This window comes from Oncorhynchus gorbuscha, linkage group LG06 (assembly GCF_021184085.1).
Source record: "Oncorhynchus gorbuscha isolate QuinsamMale2020 ecotype Even-year linkage group LG06, OgorEven_v1.0, whole genome shotgun sequence".
Taxonomy (NCBI): Eukaryota; Metazoa; Chordata; class Actinopteri; order Salmoniformes; family Salmonidae; genus Oncorhynchus; species Oncorhynchus gorbuscha.
Genome location: NC_060178.1, coordinates 104,498,236 through 104,525,467, shown reverse-complemented (window position 1 = coordinate 104,525,467; position 27,232 = coordinate 104,498,236). Strand labels below are relative to the sequence as shown.

The window sequence follows — 27,232 nt, the reverse complement described above, 5'->3', positions numbered from 1 at the left end:
TTGTTGATAAAATGCATCATACCTACTGTATTTATGTAAAACTTGATTGCTATCATGCAAAACATTTTTGGGACTGTATCAACAATGGACGAATGAAACAAATACCAATAGAGTTTTTGTGTGGATTCTTTTCAGTAAAGGAAAATGGTTAGATGGGTGGGTGGATAAATAAAGGAAGCAAGCGAAGGATGTATGCCTGGCATCACTGCTTCGTTTCCAGGGAATTCAATTAATGACCAATGTAATAGCAGTCACAGTAGCAGCTCTGGCAATGGTTGAGTTGATATGGTGACCTGTCTGTCTCTGAAAGGAAGAGCTGGCGGGATGAATGGATGGCACCACTTCGTCTTTTCTTAATTGAAGAGGAAAGGACTGATTATATGTAGTACCTAAGTGTGTTAGGCCATCTGGAAGGAAGACGTACTCCAGCAGTAGGTTGCCACAGTTACCTGTCTGGAGGGCTGATCCTCTGCTGTGGTGCGATGAGTCGCAGTTTGACAGCTGGTGATTATGGGGCAGGATATGTTGGAGCCAATATACCATTAACCTAAGGTCGAAGTCCGCTCCCCGTGGAAATCTAATTAGACTAAGAACAAAATCCATCAGTTTAAGCTAGAGATATGTTTGTCTTGCGAAAGCATTCACCCCCTTGGCATTTTTCCTATTTTGTTGCCTTACAAACCCCCCAAAATGTATTTTAAGTCCAGATTGTATCATTTGATTTACATAACATGCCTACCACTTTGAAGATGCACAATACGTTTCATTGGGAAACAAACAAGAAATAGGACAAAAAAACAGAACTTGAGCGTGCATAACTATTCACCCCCCCCCCCAAAAAAAACCTTTTGCAGCAATTACAGCTGCAAGTCTCAAGGGGTATGTCTCTATAAGCTTGGCACATCAAGCCACTGGGATTTTTGTCCATTCTTCAAGGTAAAACTGCTCCAGCTCCTTCAAGTTGGATGGGTTCCGCTAGTGTACAACAACCTTTAAGTCATACCACAGATTCTCAAGTGGATTGAGGACTGGTCTTTGACTAGGTCATCCATTATTCCTTCAATTCTGACCAGTTTCCTAGTCCCTGCCGATGAAAAACATCCCCACGGCATGACGCTGCCACCGCCATGCTTCGCTGTGGGGATGGTTTTCTCTGGATAATGAGAGGTGTCGTGTTTGCGCCAGACGTAGCATTTCCCTTGATGGCTAAAAATCTCAATTTTAGTCTCATCTGACCAGAGTACCTTCTTCCATATGTTTGGGGAGTCTCCCACATTCCTTTTGGTGAACAACAAACATGTTTTCTTATTTTTTATTTTTAAGCAATGGCTTTTTTCTGGTCACTCTTCCATGAATCCCAGCTCTGTAGAGTGTACGACTTAGTAGTCCTTAGGACAGATACTCCAATCTCCACTGTGGAGCTTTGCAGCTCCTTCAGGGTTATCTTTGGTCTCTTTGTTGCCTCTGATTAACCAGTTGGATATAGGGGGCGCTATTTTAATTTTTGGATGAAAAACGTTCCCGTTTTTAAACAAGATATTTTTAATGCCCTCCTTGCATGGTACAACTGCGACCTGGCCAAGATAAAGCATAGCAGTGTGAACAGACAACAACACAGAGTTACACATAGAGTTAACAATAAACAAGTCAATAACACAGAAGAAAGAAGAAAATAATCTATATACTGTACATTGTGTGCAAAAGGCATGAGGAGGTAGGCGGATAATTACACTGGAGTGATAAATGATCAGATGGTCATGTGCAGGTAGAGATACTGGTGTGCAAAAGAGCAGAAAAGTAAATATATATAAAGAGTATGGGGATGAGGTAGGTCAATTGAGTGGGCTATTTACCGATGGACCATGTACAGTTGCAGCGATCGGTTAGCTGCTCAGATCGCAGATGTTTGAAGTTGGTGAGGGAGATAAAAGTCTCCAACTTCAGCAATTTTTGCAATTTGTTCCAGTCACAGGCAGCAGTGAACTGGAAGGAAAGGTGGCCAAATGAGGTGTTGGCTTTAGGGATGATCAGTGAGATACACCTGCTGGAGCATGTGCTACGGGTGGGTGTTGCCATCGTGACCAGTGAACTGAGATAAGGCGGAGCTTTACCTAGCATGGACTTGTAGATGACCTGGAGCCAGTGGGTCTGGCGACGAATATGTAGCGAGGGCCAGCCAACTAGAGCATACAGGTCGCAGTGGTGGGTGGTATAAGGTGCTTTAGTAACAAAACCTATGGCACTGTGATAAACTGCATCCAGTTTGCTGAGTAGAGTATTGGAAGCTATTTTGAAGATGACATCGCCAAAGTCGAGGATTGGTAGGAAAGTCAGTTTTACTAGGGTAAGTTTGGCGGCGTGAGTGAAGGAGGCTTTGTTGCGGAATAGAAAGCCGACTCTAGAGTTGATTTTAGATTGGAGATGTTTGATATAAGTCTGGAAGGAGAGTTTACAGTCTAGCCAGACACCTAGGTACTTATAGATGTCCACATATTCTGCAGGCAGCGAACGGTTGAAAAGCATGCATTTGGTTTTACTAGCGTTTAAGAGCAGTTGGAGGCCACGGAAGGAGTGTTGTATGGCATTGAAGCTTGTTTGGAGGTTAGATAGCACAGTGTCCAAGGAAGGGCCAGAAGTATACAGAATGGTGCCATCTGCGTAGAGGTGGATCAGGGAATCGCCCGCAGCAAGAGCAACATCATTGATATATACAGAGAAAAGAGTCGCCCCGAGAATTTAACCCTGTGGCACCCCCATAGAGACTGCCAGAGGACCGGACATGCTCTCCGATTTGACACACTGAACTCTGTCTGCAAAGTAATTGGTGAACCAGGCAAGGCAGTCATTAGAAAAACCGAGTCTACTGAGTCTGCCTGTCACGTCTAATCAAGGTGGGTGGAATCAGGCGCAGAGAGCAGATAGCGATATAAAGTCTATTCTCCGGTGAACAAAATAAACACGGTCAACCCAAATACACACAGGGTGAAATTATCCAACACAGGATAACAGACTAACAGACTAAACGGTCCACGGCCGTTGTGGAACGGGGAGGGGTTGTAGGAGCCTTTCTCTGAGCACACACTGAGCAGGAGGAGACATAAAATCTCACGTCTTTAGCCAGTGTGGGCCACCAGTATCTCCCTCTCAGACTCTGCACTGTCCTATTGATACCAGGATGAGCCAAGGAGGGAAGAGTATGAGCCCACCTAATCAGCTTGTCCCGGACTACCCTCGGCACGTACTTGGTCCCTACTGGACAGTTAGGAGGAGCCGGCTCTGACCGTGAGGCCCTCTCTATCTCAGCATCCACCTCCCATACCACCGGTGCCACGAGACATGACGGTGGAATGATGGGAGTTGGCTCTACTGACCGTTCCTCGGTATCATAGAGGCGAGACAGTGTGTCAGCTTTGGTGTTTTGGGAGCCTGGCCGATATGTGAGGGTAAACTGGAACCTAGTAAAAAACATGGCCCATCTAGCCTGACGTGGATTTAGTCTCTTAGCTGCCCGGATGTACTCAAGACTACGATGGTCAGTCCAGATGAGAAAAGGGTATTTAGCCCCCTCAAGCCAATGTCTCCACACCTTCAGAGCCTTGAGTACAGCTAACAACTCCCGGTCCCCCACATTTTAGTTTCGCTCCGCTGGGCTGAGCTTGCTCGAATAGAAAGCACACGGGCGGAGTTTGGATGGCATGCCCGAGCGTTGGGACAGCACGGCTCCAACCGCAGCCTCGGACGCATCCACTTCCACTATGAACGCTAAAGAGGGGTCCGGATGCGCCAACACGGGCGCATTGGTGAACAGCTCCTTCAGATGACTGAAAGCTATGCCCACCTCTGCTGACCAGCGCAAGCGCACCGGTCCTTCCTTCAGCAGTGAGGTGATGGGAGCAGCCACCTGACCAAAACCCCGGATAAACCTCCGGTAGTAATTGGCAAACCCTAAAAACCTCTGCACTTCTTTCACCGTGGTCGGAGTCGGCCAATTACGCACGGCTGTAATGCGATCATCCTCCATCACCACCCCGGAGGTGGAAATACGATAACCCAGGAAGGAAACGGACTGTTTGAAAAACTCACATTTCTCCGCCTTGCAATACAGGTCATGCTCCAGTAGTCGCCCAAGTACCTTACGCACCAGAGACACATGATCCGCGCGTGTGGCAGAATAGATCAAGATGTCATCAATGTACACTACCACTCCCTGCCCAAGCAGGTCTCGGAAAATCTCATCTACGAAGGATTGGAAAACGGCTGGAGAATTCTTCAACCCGTATGGCATGACGCAGTACTCATAATGACCAGAAGTAGTACTAAATGCGGTTTTCCACTCATCTCCTCCCCGAGTACGTACCAGATTATACGCGCTCCTCAGGTCCAGTTTTGTGAAGAATCGCGCTCGTGAAATGATTCCATTGCCGTAGCGATGAGAGGTAGTGGGTAACTAAACCCCACTGCGATGGAATTTAGACCTCTATAATCAATACACGGACGCAGACCTCCATCCTTCTTCTTCACAAAAAAAAGCTTGAGGAGACGGGTGATATGGAGGGCTGAATGTACCCCTGTCCCAGCGATTAGGAAACATATGTTTCCATCGCAACTGTCTCCTCCTGGGACAATGGATACACGTGACTCCTAAGAAGTGCAGCGTTTTCCAGAAGGTTTATCGCACAGTCCTCTCGACGATGAGGTGGTAATTGGGTCGCCTTCCCTTTACTGAAGGCGATAGCCAAATTGGCATATTCAGAGGGAATGCGCACGGTGGAAACTTGGTCTGGACTCTCCACCGTAGTCGCACCAACGGCAACTCCTATACACCTACCTGAACACTCCTCTGACCACCCCTTAAGAGCCCCCTGTTGCCAGAAAATCACCGGGTTGTGTTGAGCTAACCAGGGAACCCCCAACACCACTGGAAACGCAGGTGAATCTATAAGGAACAGGCTAATCTGCTCCTTATGATCACCCTGCGTTACCATGTCCAGCGGCACCGTAGCCTCCCTAATTACTCCTGACCCTAATGGTCGGCTATCTAAGGAGTGCACGGGGAAAGGTCGATCTAACGACACCAGAGGAATCCCTAGCCTTAACGCAAGCCCACGATCCATAAAATTCCCAGCTGCGCCTGAATCGACTAGCGCCTTATGCTGTAGAGAGGGGGAAAACCCAGGGAAAGAAATCAATACAAACACATGACCGACAGGAAGCTCTGAATGAGTTTGGTGCTTACTCACCTGGGGTGATCGAGCAGTGTTCCGCCTGTCCTCCCGACTCCTAGACGAGTTCCTCCAGCACCGGTCGGACGTGTGCCCTCGTCGACCACAACTGGTGCAGGAGGACACTCCTCCTCCGGTCCCCCTTGAAGCCGTACCTCCTAATTTAGGGATAGGAACAGGGGGGGCTGGGGATTGGAAACGACAGGACCTGATCCGAACGCCCGCGAGCAGCCAGCAGGTTGCTCGACGACCGCCGAGCACCGCCTGAACGGGCAGGAGAGCCAACCTCGGCGGAAGTTGTGACACTGCCGATAAGAATATGGTGATTGACAGAGGCGAAAGCCTTGGCCAGGTCGATGAAGATGGCTGCACAGTACTGTCTTTTATCGATGACGGTTATGATATTGTTTAGTACCTTGAGCGTGCCTGAGGTGCACCCGTGACTGGCTCGGAAACCAGATTGCACAGCGGAGAAGGTACGGTGGGATTCGAGATGGTCAGTAACCTGTTTGTTGACTTGGCTTTCGAAGACCTTAGATAGGCAGGGCAGGATGGATATAGGTCTGAAACAGTTTGGGTCCAGGGTGTCTCCCCTGGACCCATGACCGAGGCAGCTTTCCAATCCTTGGGGATCTCAGACGATATGAAAGAGAGGTTGAACAGGCTGGTAATAGGGATTGCGACAATGGCGGCGTATAGTTTCAGAAATAGAGGGTGCAGATTGTCAAGCCCAGCTGATTTGTACGGGTCCAGGTTTTGCAGCTCTTTCAGAACATCTGCTATCTGGATTTGGGTAAAGGAGAAGCTGGGGAGGCTTGGGCGAGAATCTGCTGGGGGGGGGGCTGTTGGCCGAGGTTGGAGTAGCCAGGAGGAAGGCATGGCCGGCCGTTGAGAAATGCTTGTTGAAGTTTTCGATAATCATGGTTTTATCGGTGGTGACCGTGTTACCTAGCCTCAGTGTACTGGGCAGCTGGGAGGAGGTGCTGTTGTTCTCCATGGACTTCACAGTGTCCAATAACTTTTTGGAGTTAGAGCTACAGGATGCAAATTTCTGCTTGAAGAAGCTGGCCTTTACTTTCCTGACTGACTGCATGTATTGGTTCCTGACTTCCCTGAACAGCTGCATATCGCCGGGACTATTCGATGCTATTGCAGTCCGCCACAGGATGTTTTTGTGCTGGTTGAGGGCAGTTAGATCTGGAGTGAACCAAGGGCTATATCTGTTCTTAGTTCTGCATTTTTTGAACGGAGCATGCTTAACTAAGATGGTGAGAAAGTTACTTTTAAAGAATGACCAGGCATCCTCAACTGACGGGATGAGGTCAATATCGTTCCAGGATACCCGGGCCAGGACGATTAGAAAGGCCTGCTCGCAGAAGTGTTTTAGGGAGCGTTTGACAGTCATGAGGGGTGGTCGTTTGACTGCGGACCCGTAGCGGATACAGGCAATGAGGCAGTGATCGCTGAGATCCTGGTTGAAGACAGCGGAGGTGTATTTGGAGGGCCAGTTGGTCAAGATAACGTCTATGAGGGTGCCCTTGCTTACAGATTTAGGGTTGTACCTGGTGGGTACCTTGATAATTTGTGTGAGATTGAGGGCATCTGGCTTAGATTGTAGGACTGCCGGGGTGTTAAGCATATCCCAGTTTAGGTCACCTAACAGAACAAACTCTGAAGCTAGGTGGGGGGCGATCAATTCACAAATGGTGTCCAGGGCACAGCTGGGAGCTGAGGGGGGGTCGGTAGCAGGCAACAGTGAGAGACTTATTTCTGGAGAAAGTCATTTTTAAATTAGTAGTTCAAACTGTTTGGGTATGGACCTGGAAAGTATGACACTACTTTGCAGGCTATCTCTGCAGTAGACTGCAACTCCTTCCCCTTTGGCAGTTCTATCTTGATGGAAAATGTTATAGTTGGGTATGGAAATCTCAGAATTTTTGGTGGCCTTCCTAAGCCCGGATTCAGACACGGCAAGGACATCAGGGTTGGCAGAGTGTGCTAAAGCAGTGAGTAAAACAAACTTAGGGAGGAGGCTTCGGATGTTGACATGCATGAAACCAAGGCTTTTTCGATTACAGAAGTGAACAAACGAGGGTGCCTGGGGACATGCAGGCCTGGGTTTACCTCCACTTCACCCGCGGAAAAGAGGAGGAGTAGTATGAGGGTGCAGCTAAAGGCTATCAAAACTGGTCGCCGAGAGCGTTGGGGACAAAGAATAAAAGGAGCAGATTTCTGGGCATGGCAGAATATATTCAGGGCATAATGCGCAGACAGGGGTATGGTGGGGTGCGGGTACAGCAGAGGTAAGCCCAGGCACTGGGTGATGATAAGAGAGGTTATAGCTCTGGACATGCTGGTTGTAATGGGTGAGGTCACTGCATGTGTGGGAGGTGGGACAAAGTAGGTATCAGAGGTATGAAGAGTGGAACTAGGGGCTCCATTGTAAACTAAAACAATGATAACTAACCTGAACAACAGTATACAAGGCATATTGACATTTGAGAGAGACATACAGCGAGACATACAGTAATCGCAGGTGTTGATTGGGAGAGCTAGCTAAAACAACACGTGAGACAACAACAGCTAATCAGCTAGCACAACTACAGCAGGTAAAATGGCAATGATTAGGCAGAGAGGGACGGATTAACTACACACAGAGCTACACAACTACACACAGAGTTCGCGGCTGGGGCCGACAGATAAAACATAAACAAACAGAATGGAAAACCGTGATTAATGGCCAGTCCAGCAGGCATCATCTATGTAGCCAAGTAATCGCAGTGTCAAGCAGGCATCAGATATATTTCATCCTAGCTAAAGCTGTATCAAGCATGTCTATTTCTAACTAAACTGTCCTGGGTAGGGTACTGAAGCTGTAACATGCATGTCTATATCTAACTAAAATGACCTGGGTAGGGTTCTGAAGCTGTAACATGCATGGCTATATCTAACTAAACTGTCCTGGGTAGGGTACTGAAGTGTAGTGAACGTCCTCCACTTTAGTACTGCATAGTATTAACACTAGTATTATTATTACAACACACTCCTGTACTATATAGTAGTATTACCAGTAGTACAACACAGTACTGTACTGTATAGTATTATTACTAGTACAACAAAATCCTCTACTGTATAGTAATATTACTAGTACAATAAGTACAACAAACTCTTGTATTGTATGGTACTATATTTTACGATCCCAAGGATATACATTGCTTTCGGAAAGTATTCATACCCCTTTCCCTTTTCCACATTTTGTTACGTTACAGCCTTATTCTGAAATTGATTTAATTGTTTTTACAGTACTAGTCAGTTTGGACACCTACTCATACGTTGTATAATAATAGTGAAGACTTCAAAACTCTGAAATAACACATATGGAATCATGTAGTAACCCAAAAAGTGTTTATCAAATCAAAACATGTAATATTTTAAATTCTTCAAATTAGCCACCCTTTGCTTTGATGACAGCTTTGCACACTCTTGGCATTCTCTCAACCACCTTCAGCTTCAATACTTTTCCAACAGTCTTGAAGGAGTTCCCACATATGCTGAGCAATAGTTGGCTACTTTTCCTTTTCCTCTCCAGTCGTTCCTCTCTACTGACGAGAGGATTTCAGTTTTCCTGTTTTGGCATTAAGGATTATCGTTTTTGTTAAAGACTGGAATAAAGACTCTGTTTCTGTTAAGTCGCTTTTGGGTCCTCATTCACCTGCATAACAATACATGCAGAGATCATCCGTTCACCTGCGCTGCATCTTAAAAAGACACGGTGTGTGGAACAAAAAAAACTAAAATTTGGACTCTTCAGACCAAAGGACAGATTTACACTGGTCTAATGTCCATTGCTCATGTTTCTTGGCCCAAGAAAGTCTCTTCTTATTATTGGTGTCATTTAGCAGTGGTTTCATTGCAGAAATTTGACCATGAAGGCCTGAGTCACAGTTTCCTCTGAACAGTTGATGTTGAGATGTCTCTTACCTGAACCTGTGAAGCTTTTATTTGGCCTGCAGTTTCTGAGGCTGGGAACTCTAATGAACTTATCCTCTGCAGCAGAGGTAACTCTGGGTCTTCCTTTCCTGTGGCGGTCCTCATGAAAGCCAGTTTCAGAGCGCCTGATGGTTTTTGTGACTGCACTTGAAGAAACTTTCTAAATTCTTTAATTTTTCCGGATTGACTGACTGACCTTATTTGAGCTGTTCTTGCCATAATATGGACTTAGCCCTATTTGGTAAAATACCATCTTCTGTATACCACCCCACCTTGTCCCAACACAACTGATTGGCAATCTCATTAAGAAGGAAAGAAATTCCACAAATTAACTTTTGACTAGCACATCTTTAAATGCATTCCAGGGGACTGGAATGAAGCTGGTTGAAAGAATGCCAAGAGTGTGCAAAGCTGTCATCAAGTCAAAAGGTGGCTCCTTTGAAGAATGTCAAATGTAAAAAATATTTTGATTTGTTAAGCACTTTTTTGGTTACTACATGATTCCTTATGTGTTATTTCATAACTATTATTCTAAAATAGTAAAAATAAAGAAAAACCCTGGAATGAGTAGGTGGGTCCATAAATTTGACTGGTACTGTCATGATCTTCCTTCTCTTCATCTGAAGAGGAGAGGAGAGAAGGATCATAGCACCAAAATGTGGTGTGGTATGTGTTCTTGATGAATGTTTAAATAAAGAAAGAACTGAACACTGAATACAAAAACAATAAACAAATAAAGGCCGTGAAGCTATCATAAGGACTGTGCTGACACAAGCAACTAACATAGACAATCACCCACAAACAAACAGTGCAACCCAAGGCCACCTAAGTATGATTCTCAATCAGAGACAACTAATGACACCTGCCTCTGATTGAGAACCATACTAGGCCAAAACATAGAAATCCCCAAATCATAGAAAATCAAACATAGACTGCCCACCCCAACTCACGCCCTGACCATACTAAATAATGAATACAAAACAAAGGAAATAAAGGTCAGAACGTGACAGGTACTGTATATTTCTTGTTAAAAGAGTGTACAGTAAAACCAGCACATAGACAGATGTATTTATTTTTATTTAACCTTTATTTAACTATTGTATTTAGATAATAAACTACATGGAAGGTGACAGTGTATAACTAGGGCATATCTCTCCACACCTCTTTACCACAATCAATCCTACTAAAGGCCTGTGTCCGCTAGGCCTGTGTCCGTTCACTGCAGTCTAAGTAGTCCTGTTCGCGCCATTACTTCACAACAAGGAGAACAAGAACAGATCTCACACTCACCTGAAGTAACCCCCCCCTCCGCCTCACCCATCCTTGCTCTCCATGGGAGAATCTCAATTGCTTCTGCTCTCTCCTCGCCTCCTTTACAAAACATATTGGTGGAGAAAGTCAGAGGGAAGGGACCTCTGACTTTTTCATCTAATGGGTTTTGAGAAGGAGACGAGTGGAGAGGACGCGAGGTGTATGCAATTGAGATCATCCCTATGTTCCCCCTTCAGCACTTACCTTCCTTATCTCCTTCCTCCCCCGTTCCCTACTCACCATTTCTTGTCCTCACTTACCTGACCCTTCTCCCATCTCGTTTCCAATCCCTCACCCTGTTCCCCACTCTCCCTATGCCACCTTCTCCCACCTCGTTCCCGTCCCTCACTCTGTTCCCTACTCTACCTATGCTCCCCCTCTCTCACCCTCCTTCCCCCACAGACCCTTTGCTGTTACCCCAGTTGCAAATTGCCAAACAAATGAACCCCTCACCAGGGACACATTAGGATAAATTATCTTTAAAGAGGACCATTTATTTAAATCTCAACTGACAGAGTGGGTGGAATCTCTGATCTCTGATTCCATTTGGCTCCTCCTTGGGAGAAGCAGAGGGTTGGGTGGGGGGGGGGGTGAAGCACAGGGATGGCATTTCAATGCCATTTAGATGAGTAGTCTCAGTGCACCAGCGCATATGAGAGAGCAAGAGAAATATCTTACAATAACCTCTCCTCTTATTCCAAGCAGTGCCGTGCAGTTACGTTCTGCTTAATCATATTTACACTGAGTTTACAAAATATTAGGAACACCTGTTCTTTCCATGATATAGACTGGACTGACCGGGTAAAAGCTATGATCCATTATAGATGTTAAATCCACTTCAATTTGTGTTGATGAAAGGGAGAAGACATGGGGGAGGGAGGGCAACTAAATATTTGGAAGGTGTTCCTCATGTTTTTAACACTATATATCATGGTGAATAAGAGTCAAATGATGTCTGGTCATCTCTTGTTTTTCAGGTATATTGGTATATCGTATCTCTCCCGCTGAAACCCTGACAGCCTTACTGAGGGGAATTGACTTGGGCTAAGGTCAAAAGTAGTGCACTATTAAATGGAATAGTGGGCCATTTGAGACATACATTAAGAGTCGCATGAAATGAAGAGCAGGGAGAAAGGTTATTCTAGAAGCTTTTACATCAGTAAAGTTTTCCTGATTTCAGTTCATAGTACTTTTCTATCAATCACAACCTCTCCCTCTCTCCCTGGCTTGCGCTGGCGAGAGCTCGCACGCTCTCTCGTGTGCTTGCTCTCTCTATCTCGCGCTTGCTCTCTCTCTCGCGCTCCCCCTTTCTCGCTCTCTCTCGCGCTCCCCCTTTCTCGCTCTCTCTCGCCGCTTGCTCTCTCTCTCTCTCACGCGCGCTTGCTCTCTCTCTCTCTCGCGGGCTTGCTCTCTCTCTCTCTCGCGGGCTTGCTTGCTCTCTCTCTCGCGCGCTTGCTCTCTCTCGCGCGCTTGCTCTCTCTCTCGCGCGCTTGCTCTCTCTCTCGCGCGCTCGCTCCCCCTTCTACCTCTCTCTCTCTCTCTCTCTCTCTCTCTCCCCCCTGTGCCATCATGACGCTAGGCTCTCAACACTTTTAGGTTTTTATTTTCTCCATCTAATTTTACCCTTGGGTAAACTCGAGTAGATTTCATATGAACGCCCATCATTTTAAACACTTGTTTCAGGCGTCATTTCTCCTTGGGTTTATGGGTGCCTTCGCTCTGCCACGGTGATGGACTATTAATAAAAGGACAGGCACATGCGGAGTTGGAGACATGTATGCGATGGCACTCCTTCCCCATGAGATTCCTTATTAGAGATCCCAAAATCAAAACAGATTTTTTTGTTTTGATTCTACTAAATTCCTTTATGCTATTTCATTTATTGAGGACAAACAAAAAGACAAACGCTTCATCTGTTGGACCATCGTCAGTGAATGTGACTACCTCCACAGTACTCCTCTCTTTCTTTCTCTACCCCAGCTAAAGGATGGGAAGGGAGGGTCAAGACATACACCAACCCTCCTCCTGGAGAGCTAACCTCTAGCTGGATTTTGCTCCAATCTAACCCTAACCTCAAACATCTAATTCTACTAAATACCTCCTAATAATATTAATAATAAAAATAATAATACATGGGATTTATACAGTGCTTTTCAGAGCAGTGTTACAGCAGGAAGCAGCAGCCTGCATACCCAGTAACTCTCCAGAAGGGAAAGAGCAGTGTTACAGCAGGAAGCAGCAGCCTGCATACCCAGTAACTCTCCAGAAGGGAAAGAACAGTGTTACAGCAGGAAGCAGCATCCTGCATACCCAGTAACTCTCCAGAAGGGAAAGAGCAGTGTTACAGCAGGAAGCAGCAGCCTGCATACCCAGTAACTCTCCAGAAGGGAAAGAGCAGTGTTACAGCAGGAAGCAGCATCCTGCATACCCAGTAACTCTCCAGAAGGGAAAGAGCAGTGTTACAGCAGGAAGCAGCATCCTGCATACCCAGTAACTCTCCAGAAGGGAAAGAGCAGTGTTACAGCAGGAAACAGCATCCTGCATACCCAGTAACTCTCCAGAAGGGAAAGAGCAGTGTTACAGCAGGAAGCAGCAGCCTGCATACCCAGTAACGCTCCAGAAGGGAAAGAGCAGTGTTACAACAGGAAGCAGCAGCCTGCATACCCAGTAACGCTCCAGAAGGGAAAGAGCAGTGTTACAGCAGGAAGCAGCATCCTGCATACCCAGTAACTCTCCAGAAGGGAAAGAGCAGTGTTACAGCAGGAAGCAGCAGCCTGCATACCCAGTAACTCTCCAGAAGGGAAAGAGCAGTGTTACAGCAGGAAGCAGCATCCTGCATACCCAGTAACTCTCCAGAAGGGAAAGAGCAGTGTTACAGCAGGAAGCAGCATCCTGCATACCCAGTAACTCTCCAGAAGGGAAAGAGCAGTGTTACAGCAGGAAGCAGCATCCTGCATACCCAGTAACTCTCCAGAAGGGAAAGAGCAGTGTTACAGCAGGAAGCAGCAGCCTGCATACCCAGTAACGCTCCAGAAGGGAAAGAGCAGTGTTACAGCAGGAAGCAGCATCCTGCATACCCAGTAACTCTCCAGAAGGGAAAGAGCAGTGTTACAGCAGGAAGCAGCATCCTGCATACCCAGTAACTCTCCAGAAGGGAAAGAGCAGTGTTACAGCAGGAAGCAGCATCCTGCATACCCAGTAACGCTCCAGAAGGGAAAGAGCAGTGTTACAGCAGGAAGCAGCATCCTGCATACCCAGTAACTCTCCAGAAGGGAAAGAGCAGTGTTACAGCAGGAAGCAGCAGCCTGCATACCCAGTAACTCTCCAGAAGGGAAAGAGCAGAGAACTATAGAGCTACTGTAAGCACCACACAAAACTGAAATGGTGGTCCTAAAGTACATCTACTGCATGAGTCGGGCAAACCAATGACTATGCTCTAATAGTCCTTAACGTACATTTAGGGTTGATTTAAGATTATATTAAATCTTACTGTACATATTTTATTTTAATTTTTTTTCACCGCATGAGTGACGCTAACTGGTGAGTCATGCGTTTCATAGGCTTTCCTATGGGTCGTGTGTTTCATGGTTTGTTCTATGGGTCATGTGTTTCGTAGGTTGTTCTATGGGTTGTGTGTTTCGTAGGTTGTTCTATGGGTTGTGGTCTTTCGTAGGTTGTTCTATGGGTTGTGGTCTTTCGTAGGTTGTTCTATGGGTTGTGGTCTTTCGTAGGTTGTTCTATGGGTCGTGTGTTTCGTAGGTTGTTCTATGGGTTGTGGTCTTTCTTAGGTTGTTCTATGGGTTGTGGTCTTTCGTAGGTTGTTCTATGGGTTGTGGTCTTTCGTAGGTTGTTCTATGGGTCGTGTGTTTCGTAGGTTGTTATATGGGTCGTCTATTTCATAGACACCGTTGGTGCTGTACTACAGGCTAATAAGCTTTCAAGTGCATTAAGGGTTATATTTTACATTCTAGTCATTTAGCAAACGCTCTTAACAAGATCGAATTGAAGGAGCAATTAGGATTAAGTGCCTTGCAAAAGGGCACTCAATTTTTCACCTAGTCGGCGCAGGTATTTGAACTAGTGACTTCGGATACTGGCCCAATGCTCTTAATTAACCACTTGGCTATGTGTCACCCAGTGGGTTGTATTAGGTTATAAAGAGTGGCTGCTGGTAGTGACACAAACTGATGATTTATGGGTTGTTTCATGGGTTGTGTCTATAGTTTTATAAACTTCATTAAGGACTAAAGTATAGTAATCCTTAACTAATGAAGGTCAATCTGTCTGGACAAATACATCAATAGAGACCAGAGTGCTAATCCAATGCTAAGTAGTGATACTTAATGTACTTTACTTCCTCTCTTCAGACCAGTCGGCTAAGTAGTGATACTTACTGCACAGTACTCCCTCCCTTCAGACCAGTCGGCTAAGTAGTGATACTTACTGCACAGAACTCCCTCCCTTCAGACCAGTCGGCTAAGTAGTGATACTTACTGCACAGTACTCCCTCCCTTCAGACCAGTCGGCTAAGTAGTGATACTTACTGCACAGTACTCCCTCCCTTCAGACCAGTCGGCTAAGTAGTGATACTTACTGCACAGTACTCCCTCCCTTCAGACCAGTCGGCTAAGTAGTGATACTTACTGCACAGTACTCCCTCCCTTCAGACCAGTCGGCTAAGTAATGATACTTACTGCACAGTACTCCCTCCCTTCAGACCAGTCGGCTAAGTAGTGATACTTACTGCACAGTACTCCCTCCCTTCAGACCAGTCGGCTAAGTAGTGATACTTACTGCACAGTACTCCCTCCCTTCAGACCAGTCGGCTAAGTAGTGATACTTACTGCACAGTACTCCCTCCCTCCAGAACAATCCACTGATTCAAGATGAATCCATTCTTTGTTCATGTAATAACTACAGTTAGGCTACTGCTTTCATCTAGAAATAGTGTTAGTTTAAGTCATTTTCTTCACCCTCTGCTCAATCTATACCATATATAGCTTACCAATCACTGTACTTATACAATGCCAATCTGTAAACAGCACACCCAACTACCTCATCACAATATTATTACTTACCCTCTTGCTTTTTTGCACCCCAGAATCTCTACTTGCACATCATAATCTGCACATCTATCACTCCAGTGTTAATTGCTAAATTGTAATTATTTAGCCTCTATGGCCTATTTATTGCCTTACCTCCATAATCTTCTACATTTGCACACACTGTACATTGATTTTTATATTGTGTTATTGACTGTACGCTTGTTTATCCCATGTGTAACTCTGTGTTGTTTTTTTGTCGCACTGATTTGCTTTATCTTGGCCAGGTCGCAGTTGTAAATGAGAACTTGTTCTCAACTGGCCTACTTAGTTAAATAAAGGTGAACTAAAAACCTTCATCAAACATGTATAAATCTGACAAAATATCATAGTGAGGTAGCTACAGGGCACTGTTCATTTGATGTTCATGTCAACAAAGTTCCCATGATGTCCTTCTTCTATATCTTCTTCATATCTTACTAATTGGGCTCCATTAACATGCATCATGTGCTATTTGTACAGTACTGCACAAACGATGCTTGGGGTAAGAAAAGACAGGAGAAGAGCTTTCATGAGATTAGTATAGAGAGTAGAAGACAACTGATTCAAGACACACAGCGGGAAAAAGTAAAAATAATCTGTTTCTATTATCTCTATAAATGTATCATAGCCAGAAGAAAACCATCAAGAGGGTGGGAGACTGAGCATGCTGGGTGTTATTCTGACATGAGATCCGTGCTCTTAATTAGAATTTTCTCAAAGTCTGCCATTGACATCATTTACATTACATTTAAGTCATTTAGCAGACGCTCTTATCCAGAGCGACTTACAAATTGGTGCATTCACCTTATGACATCAGTGGAACAGTCACTTTACAATAGTGCATCTAAATCTTAAGGGGGGGGGGGGTGAGAGGGATTACTTATCCTATCCTAGGTATTCCTTAAAGAGGTGGGGTTTCAGGTGTCTCCGGAAGGTGGTGATTGACTCTGCTGCCCTGGCGTCGTGAGGGAGTTTGTTCCACCATTGGGGGGGCCAGAGCAGCGAACAGTTTTGACTGGGCTGAACGGGAGCTGTACTTCCTCAGTGGTAGGGAGGCGAGCAGGCCAGAGGTGGATAAACGCAGTGCCCTTGTTTGGGTGTAGGGCCTGATCAGAGCCTGGAGGTACTGAGGTGCCGTTCCCCTCACAGCTCCGTAGGCAAGCACCATGGTCTTGTAGCGGATGCGAGCTTCAACTGGAAGCCAGTGGAGAGAACGGAGGAGCGGGGTGACGTGAGAGAACTTGGGAAGGTTGAACACCAGACGGGCTGCGGCGTTCTGGATGAGTTGAAGGGGTTTAATGGCACAGGCAGGGAGCCCAGCCAACAGCGAGTTGCAGTAATCCAGACGGGAGATGACAAGTGCCTGGATTAGGACCTGCGCTGCTTCCTGTGTGAGGCAGGGTCGTACTCTGCGGATGTTGTAGAGCATGAACCTACAGGAACGGGCCACCGCCTTGATGTTGGTTGAGAACGACAGGGTGTTGTCCAGGATCATGCCAAGGTTCTTGGCGCTCTGGGAGGAGGACACAATGGAGTTGTCAACCGTGATGGCGAGATCATGGAACGGGCAGTCCTTCCCCGGGAGGAAGAGCAGCTCCGTCTTGCCGAGGTTCAGCTTGAGGTGGTGATCCGTCATCCACACTGATATGTCTGCCAGACATGCAGAGATGCGATTCGCCACCTGGTCATCAGAAGGGGGAAAGGAGAAGATTAATTGTGTGTCGTCTGCATAGCAATGATAGGAGAGACCATGTGAGGTTATGATAGAGCCAAGTGACTTGGTGTATAGCGAGAATAGGAGAGGGCCAAGAACAGAGCCCTGGGGGACACCAGTGGTGAGAGCGCGTGGTGACATCAATGCATGATTTCAAGCAAACATCCTAGTTGTGCAAGCTTGATCTTCACTCTGAATCAGGCCCGGTGAGGACAGCAGGGTTGTCACATAACCTAGTCGTATGACCCACTCCTAGAGTGTTTTACAGAGCCCTCCTGCCTCATGTGTTGTCCCCTTCTGTTGTCACCGCCACTGTCTCCGCGGGTGACAGTTGATAAGATGATGGGTGAGGTCAGAGAGAGGTGGCTTGACAAACTTCACTCTCTCGCTCTTTCTCTCATTCGTTTTCTTTCTTTCCTCTTCCTCCTCTCTCTCTGTCTTGCTCTCTCCCTTCTCCCTCTCTGTATCTCCCTTTCTCCTTAACCACCTCTTCTTCCCTCCGCCAGCCGCCACGTTATCTTCACTGTCAAATCTTTGACCCTGAACCAAAGTAACCCTCTAGAAATGCTCCCCTCTCCTTTCATAATGTTAGCTAGAGGAGGAAAAGGAGGAGAGTGTTGTCAGCGTGTCAGCCGGTGGCTTGTGCCCACGAGGCCAGCCTTTTCTTCACACCTGCCTTCAAGGATAAGTGGGCTTGTCACGGGGAAATCTAATCTGTCGCTAGGCTCCGTCACACTCAATCGCTAGCTGTGCTAACTCTTGTCTACTCCAGTCCTTTACTGTCTGCTAGCATTGTTAGCTGCTCCCCTACACTACTGCACTCTCTACTCATGTCCTTTACTGTCTGCTAGCACTGTTAGCTGCTCACCTACACTACTGCACTCTCTACTCCTTACCTTTACTGTCTGCTAGCATTGTTAGCTGCACACCTACACTACTGCACTCTCTACTCCTGTCCTTTCCTGTCTGCTAGCATTGTTAGCTGCACACCTACACTACTGCACTCTCTACTCATGTCCTTTACTGTCTGCTAGCATTGTTAGCTGCTCACCTACACTACTGCACTCTCTACTCCTGTCCTTTCCTGTCTGCTAGCATTGTTAGTTGCACACCTACACTACTGCACTCTCTACTCCTGTCCTTTCCTGTCTGCTAGCATTGTTAGTTGCACACCTACACTACTGCACTCTCTACTCCTGTCCTTTCCTGTCTGCTAGCATTGTTAGTTGCTCACCTACACTACTGCACTCTCTACTCCTGTCCTTTCCTGTCTGCTAGCATTGTTAGCTGCTCACCTACACTACTGCACTCTCTACTCCTGTCCTTTCCTGTCTGCTAGCATTGTTAGTTGCACACCTACACTACTGCACTCTCTACTATTTTCCTTGCATCTGTGACTGACCATAATGGCACCCTTTTTCCAATATAGTGCCTATATATATATTTATGTATTAATGTATTTATATAGTCCCTATGGGCCCTGGTCAAATGCAGTGCACTATATACCTAGGTAACATGGTGCCACTTTGGACACAGCCTCTCTGTTAGCATTGTTAGCCCCCGCCTCTAGAGCTCTCCTCAGCACAGGAGGTTGGCGGTACCTTAATTGGGGAGAACGGGCTCGTGTTAATGAGTGGAGCGGAATAGGTGGAACGGTATCAAATACATCAAACACGTTTTACTTGCCTCCCGAGTGGCGCAGCAGTCGAAGGCACTAAATTGCAATGCTTGAGGCGTCACTACAGACCCGGGTTTGATCCCAGCCTTTGTCACAACCGGCAGTGACTGGGAGACACATGAGGCGGCGTACAATTGGACCAGCGTTGTTACGGGAGGGTTTGGCTGGCCGGGATTTCCTCATCCCATTGCGTTCTAGCGCAAGCTGACTGCAGTCGCCAGCTGGATGGTGGATTGGTGCGGCTGGCTTCCGGGTTAAGCGAGCAGTGTGGCTTGGCTGGGTCATGTTTTGGAGGATGCATGGCTATCGACCGTCGCCTCTCCCGAGTCCATAGGGAATTTGCAGCGATGGGACAAGACTGTAAGTACCAATTGGATATCATGAAAAAGGAGTAAAAGTACAAAAAAAATAAGTATAATAATAATAACACATGGTTTCCAGGTGTTTAATGCCATTTTATTTGCTTCGTTCTTGCCATTATTATGAGTCGTTCTCCTCTCAGCAGCCTCCTGTGCCCCTGAGTGTAGCCTCCCCTGAGTGTAGCCTCCACAGGTAGAGGAAGGGATTTGTATTTTAACAAACACTTGAGGGAACAGCTGCGATTTCATCGGGAAATGAGCAGAAAATGATGGCCGATGTTGTGGTCAGAGGTTATAGGACACCCATCTCTGCTTTGAATCATTCGTTGTCCTCAGTGTTTTGTCTCTTAGATCTCTTTGTCACTCAGTCTTTTTGGCGAGCTGTAATCTGCCATCACACTGTGCACTTGAAAATAAAGACAGAACATCAACCATTATGTTAGGAAAAGGAATAGCGAGAAAGAGATGAGTGTGTGAAAAGTACTTTATCTTTACATTTTTGTCATTTAGCAGACACTATTTTCCTGAGTGACTTACAGTTAGTGCATTCAACTTAAGATAGCTAGGTGAGACCACCACATCAGTCATAGTAAGTACATTTTTCCTCAAAGTGGCTATCAGCAGTCAGAGTTAGTAAGGGATTAAAAAGAACCTACTGTGAGTGTTAGTTCACAAAAGGAATGTATTTTTGTGGGGGGTTGAGGAGGTGGTGGAGGGGGCTGTGGGATTATTTAAGATACTCTTTGAAGAGGTAGGGTTTTAGATGTTTTTGGAAAATCGTCAAGAAGTCTGCTGTCCTAGCTTCAGGGGGAAGCTGGTTCTACCATTGGGGAACCAGGACAGAGAGGAGTTTAGACTGGGCATCTCGAAATAGAGAGAGAGCACCACTGCCTGGTACGGCAATTGCTCGGCCTCCGAACACAAGGCACTTCGGAGGGTAGTGTGTACGGCCCAGTACATCACTGGGGCTAAGCTGCCTGCCATCCAGGATCTCTACACCAGGCGGTGTCAGAGGAAGGCCCTAAAAATTGTCCAAGACCCCAGCCACCCCAGTCATAGACTGTTCTCTCTACTACCGCATGGCAAGGGGTACCGGAGTGCCAAGTCTATGACAAAAAGGCTTCTCAACAACTTTTACCCCCAAGCCATAAGACTCCTGAACAGGTAACCAAATGGCTACCCGGACTATTTGCATAGTGTGCCCCCCCCCCACAAACCCCTCTTTTACACTGCTGCTACTCTCTGTTTATCATATATGCATAGTCACTAACTATACATTCATGTACATACATCAATTGGGCTGACCAATTAGTGGCCCCGCACATTGGCTAACTGGGCTATCTGCATTGTGTCCCACCACCCACCTTCCGCCAACCCCTTGTTCACACTACTGATACTCTCTGTTTATCATATATGCATAGTCACTTTAACCATATCTACATACTACCTCAATCAGCCCGAATAACCGGTGCCCGTATGTAGCCTCACCACTGTTATAGCCTCACTACTGTATATAGTCTCTCTACTGTTATAGTCTCACTACTGTTATATAGTTTCTCTACTGGTATATAGTTTCTCTACTGTTATAGTCTCACTACTGTTATATAGTTTCTCTACTGTTATAGTCTCACTACTGTTATATAGTTTCTCTACTGTTATAGTCTCACTACTGTTATATAGTTTCTCTACTGGTATAGTCTCACTACTGTTATATAGTTTCTCTACTGTTATAGTCTCACTACTGTTATATAGTTTCTCTACTGTTATAGTCTCACTACTGTTATATAGTTTCTCTACTGTTATAGTCTCACTACTGTTATATAGTTTCTCTACTGTTATAGTCTCACTACTGTTATATAGTTTCTCTACTGTTATAGTCTCACTACTGTTATATAGTTTCTCTACTGTTATAGTCTCACTACTGTTATATAGTTTCTCTACTGTTATAGTCTCACTACTGTTATATAGTTTCTCTACTGTTATAGTCTCACTACTGTTATATAGTTTCTCTACTGTTATAGTCTCACTACTGTTATATAGTTTCTCTACTGTTATATAGTCTCTCTACTGTTATAGTCTCACTACTGTTATATAGTTTCTCTACTGTTATATAGTTTCTCTACTGTTATAGTCTCACTACTGTTATATAGTTTCTCTACTGTTATAGTCTCACTACTGTTATATAGTTTCTCTACTGTTATAGTCTCACTACTGTTATATAGTTTCTCTACTGTTATAGTCTCACTACTGTTATATAGTTTCTCTACTGTTATATAGTTTCTCTACTGTTATAGTCTCACTACTGTTATATAGTCTCTCTACTGTTATAGTCTCACTACTGTTATATAGTTTCTCTACTGTTATAGTCTCACTACTGTTATATAGTTTCTCTACTGTTATAGTCTCACTACTGTTATATAGTTTCTCTACTGTTATAGTCTCACTACTGTTATATAGTTTCTCTACTGTTATAGTCTCACTACTGTTATATAGTTCCTCTACTGTTATAGTCTCACTACTGTTATATAGTTTCTCTACTGTTATAGTCTCACTACTGTTATTTTACACTGTCTTTTTACTGCTTTATTTCTTTACTTACCCCTTGTTCACCTAATACCATTTTTGCACTATTGGTTAGAGTCTGTAACTAAGCATTTCACTGTAAGGTCTAAATCTATTGTATTCGGCGCAAGTGACACACTTTGATTTGAAATGAGAGTGAGAGAGAGAACAGTGGAGCAAAACAGAACAGTGGAGGCCTATCAGAGGGAGATGAATTAAGATGGATTAGAATTTGGATGGCACTCGGAACACAAAGTGGGCTGTCTAATATCTAATCAGCTTCCCATTCAGCTGGTGCAAATTCCTCCCGTAAATGCACTGTAGGTCAGTTATTAACCCACTGTTGTCAAACATTTAGAGTTCATTACAGAGGCCGCATTGACCATTGCCTATTCATTTTAATTAATTGAAAATATATATACTGAAATTGATGGGGATCATTATGTTGCTAATTTGTACAGTAACTTCAGAAAGTATTAATACTTGTGGTGCTCGGGTTAGATGTTTGTTCACCCGCACCCACCCGCAACAGCTAATAATCCATCTGGAACCGCCCGACTATATGTGAGAAAGACCAAATCTGAGGGTTCCACACGACCCTTACCGTAAATATAGAAATTGCGCTGTAGGCTACACTAAGATGGAAAGATTTTTTTTGACAGGGGGTGCAGGATTTATTTGGTGCCTAATAAAGATATATTTCTGCTGAGATTTTCCGACATTTTCATAGGCTATGTATAAGTCAATTTGCAGCTTCTCTTCTGTCATTATATTTTGCCTTAGAATAATAAATAAAGCCGTGTTCACCAGAATAATGTCATACATTTATAGAATGAATTGTAGAATGAATTGTCCTTACAAAATGCTCCAAATGACATCAGTTTGATTGGTTGTAAGGAAAAAAGAAAGCTGTGAAAATCCCCCAACACGTTTCTGATAAGATTTCAGTTTGGCTTGCATTAATATTTGATGTGGTTGAAATATGATCAGCTATCGGCTAAGGTGTATGTAAACTTTCGACTTCAACTGAACATGTAGGAGCAGTCAGGACACACAACTACAATGAGTACCGATTACTAGAGTCTTCCTCGAGCAGCTTTGTGGATGGAAGCTGACGCTTCTCTAGAAGTAAAGGTGAGGAAAGGTAAATGTCACATGACAGGTAAATAACTATACACAAAACACATCTACAATATTATCACGTCAGTGTATAGACGCAACATGAAAAATATCGCGTAGGCATGTATACAAAGGAGGTGCGTAAAGGATTACTCTATCAGAGCTGCGTGTAAAATACAGTACATGCACGGGTGCGTAAAAAAACGCGCAAGGCACATTGTGACGATGATCAATAACTCAGTAGAGCAAGGAAATACACAAAAGCCTGATCAGTCTAAGAAGGATTGTGTATACTAGAGAAAAAATGTCGGATCTAGTTGTTTGTTTAATACGTTGGGGGCGACAACGTATTAAAGATGGATCCATTTACCCTCCTTTTGAAGTAAGAAAAGGTCAACATCACCTCCTCTCTCATTCTTCCGCATTTTCTCTATAGCCCAGATCTTTAGTTCATTGACTGCGTGTTGGTGCTGAATAAAGTGGGCTGCTAGAGGGTAGTTCTCCTTGCTCTAATAGAGCTTTTGTGTTTTATGACATTTACATTTACATTTAAGTCATTTAGCAGACGCTCTTATCCAGAGCGACTTACAAATTGGTGCATTCACCTTATGACATCCAGTGGAACAGTCACTTTACAATAGTGCATCTAAATCTTAAAGGGGGGGGGGGTGAGAAGGATTACTTATCCTATCCTAGGTATTCCTTGGATACGATGACCCATGTCTCAGCGCGCGTGTGGTCTTCCCGATGTGTAATTTGGAGCACGGGCACTGGATAATGTAGAGTCCATTCAACTTATTATGTGACTTGTTAAGCAGATTTTTACTCCTGAATTTATTTAAGCTTGCCATAGCAAGAATACTTATTGACTAAAGACATTTCAGCTTTTAATTTTTAATTCATTTGTAACATTTTCGAAAAACTTAATGACACTTTCACATTATGGGGTATTATGATGTGTAGACCAGTGTCCAAAAATCTGTCTAGAACACAACACAATGTGGAAAAAGTCAAGAGGTGTGAATACTTTCTGAAAGCACCCTAATTTGCATCATAATGGAAAGGCTGTTTTCCTCTAAATTGTCTTATCATTTGTTGGTCACTTTGAGTCATCATGGACTGTCAACATGTCCTCATATCACTACTCTTCCGTATTTGCCTTTTCATTTAATATGTGTGTGAGATCAGTGAGTTTTGAGCTGTGAGTATGAGTTATTGTGGGTGAGATCATCCATGTAATGGTTGAGGTGTTGTTGGTAAGTTGGTGCTGGTTATGAGTTAGTCATAAAAACATAATGAATTGACTCTGTTAAGTTACACTCAGGTCAGGGGATCTGGAATCTGCTAGCACACCTTCATAGCGGCTAAAGCTATTGATCATACTCTATATTGATGTTCCTGCTCCTGATATAAATCCATTGCCATTCTGTTGTCATTGTGTGAATTTCAATGAATTTGAAAATAAACTCCCATTGTTTTACTACTTTGAGTATTTATTTGGTAGCATATTATATTCTATGGAATGTGTTCTGTGTGGAATGGCATAGTCTATCTTGTGTTGAATATGAGTTACTTATAATAACCACTTCCTCCTTCTCTCTTTCTCTCCCTCTCCACAGCTAACCCAACAGGCCCGGCAGTGAAGGGCTACCCAGGTCCATCGGAGGGGGTGTTCCGTGAGTCAAGCAGTACCACAGGGATGGTGGTTGGCATCATAGCGGCAGCCGCCCTCTGTATCCTCATCCTGCTCTACGCCATGTACAAATACCGCAACCGGGACGAGGGATCTTACCATGTAGACGAGAGCCGTAATTACATCAGTAACACATCGCAGTCCAACGGGACATTGGTGAAGGACAAACCGCCGAACGCAGCCAAGACCTCCTTTAAGAGCAAGAAGAATAAGGACAAGGAGTATTACGTGTGATCCTTACTGTCTCTGGTCTTCACCACTGGCCCGACAAACGTTTTGACTCGAGAAGACCAATCAGGAGATCAGAAGACCACTAAAAAGTGTATAATAATGAACAAACGAAATTCAACAAAAACTACAAAATAACATTTTGTCTTTCATTTTCCTCAAGACATGGTGGGATGGTGTTATACCCGAATGCCAAATGGGCTAAAAAATAAAACAGAACATCGTCCTTTAGATTCTTAAAACCAACAAACTGGGCTTTAGGAAATAGCACCAGAGAGATAGAGGTACTCTATTGGACTATACTGAAGAGGGTTTGGAACTGCAGAATAATCAACAGGAGTACCTATACATCTTAAACCAACAAACAATCCAACCAATTGTTCAGTTTTATTCAGTTTATTACCAGGATATTGGTTGTCCAAACGGGAGAAGAGAGATGCAAACGGGCGAAGAGAGGTATACAATTGAGGAAGATATATTACAACTATAAACTCCAATGTTTAATTTACATATCCTGTGTTTGTGTTAACTGGGAACTTTTCTACGAGAAAATACTTAAAACGCACAAATGAGGTAAATAAAGAAAACCCAACACCAAACATGTGCAACAACAGATAACGAGTGAATAGAAAAGAGATGGCATAATGGGAAGGCAAGGTAACAGTGAAGAAGGAAGTGAAAGGATATATATGCTACCTACTGTATGTTTGACTAATCAGCCAAAGTATTTGCACTTTTTATGGTGGCAATGATGGCCAAAACACAGAATAAAGGAACATTTGGCTGCCTGATCTATTAACAGTGCAAAGACAAAATGGCCTCCGATTAATCTTGATCTAGAGAGACTTATGTCAAGTTATGATTAAGATTCATCTTAGCCATTTAAGAAATCATGATGTCTTAGATTCCACACTGTTGTTGAAAACTAAGGCAAAGTGTTTTACAGAATTCTGGAAGGAGAAGTCTGAATGTTCTGAATGCGATCATTCTGATACTGGAACACTCCATGCACGCAAAACGTATCTTATTACAGTACATGTTTATATACAGTACAACCACATCTATATGTGCTTTCTGGACAGTGACAAAGTGGTGTTTTACAGCCTGTTGTATAGATGACCACGCAAGCTATATCTGCTCCTCCTCCAACCATTTTTGGAATAAAAAACAAATAAAAAAATGACAAAAATATCAAATTAAATGTTACTAAGTGTTGCTAGATATAGAAGATTTTATGATGATCGGCATTTACTTTTCTTTTCAGTTGGATTCTTTATTCCCCCATTAAACATCTGTTTAGTTTTTATACAAATGCCAACCTGATCTAATAGATATATTGACCCCGCCCAGTAGTAGCCTGACCTTCCTCAAACTGTACAAGGTAATGATAGTGGACAGTAGAGACCTGGCATGATGATATGCAGGATGAGGTCATGTCTCCAGGGTATCACAAACTTTCTCCCCATTCCTGCTCCTTCCCAGTTCCTGGGGCAGTAACAGTAACGGATGGCCTTCCTCCCTATACCTGCCCCCCAAACTAAACCTAGCTATGTACGAATGAAGACGTATACTACTGATGATGTTGCTGTATGTGTTCCTATAAGTGGTCCTATAACATGATTGTTTAGTGTATGCTTGGGCTGATGCAAAACATCTGAAGAAGAAATAGGAAGAGATAATTTCAACCGTTTGTGTTTTTGTCATTCTACTGTCAGCTCTGTTCTGCTGTCCTGGTGACCTGATGGACTTGGAATGAGTGCTACTATGACCTAGAAATAATGAGGACTATTATAAATTCTTTGATTGTTCATTTCTTTTTAATTTCTACATGTGCTATTTTTTTCTACAGTATTTTATGTTCAAAATGTGACAATGTCTTTATTATTGACCTCAGTAACATTTATTATGAAAAAAGTAGTTTTGAAAAATGAAATGAATAAATGAAATAAAATGTTACCTAAGTGAACTTCAGTCTACTGTATGAGGTTCTATGGTAAAAGCATTGTGTTTTTTAAAATGCTAAATGGTTCATTGGTCTACCTTTCTGTTTTTTCTTTCTTATCGGTATCTTAAGTCATTTATCTTTGTTTCCTAGAAAGACCCTGTACATGCTATCCTTATAACTGCTTAAATGATACCTTATTTTATTCATCCATGCATTCATTAACAAACAGAACAATATGACCTTCATTCCTACAGTTTCAACATGTTAACCAATAATATTAAACCAGTCGAACAGCATGTACCCAGCTGGTTATAACAGTAACATGTT

General features: G+C 44.1%; 1 protein-coding gene across 13 annotated transcripts in view; it reads left to right on the top strand.

Moving 5' to 3' along the window:
- The window catches only part of LOC124038645 (neurexin-1a-like), an 819,670-nt gene extending 792,744 nt beyond the window's left edge, over positions 1–26,926 (top strand). For all 13 annotated transcript variants that reach the window (XM_046354744.1, XM_046354740.1, XM_046354738.1 and 10 more), the window contains one exon: positions 24,659–26,926. In XM_046354744.1, the coding sequence (XP_046210700.1) occupies positions 24,659–24,966 (308 nt within the window). In that variant the 3' untranslated portion in view covers positions 24,967–26,926. The remainder of the gene's footprint in view (positions 1–24,658) is intronic.
- Positions 26,927–27,232: the final 306 nt, after the last annotated feature.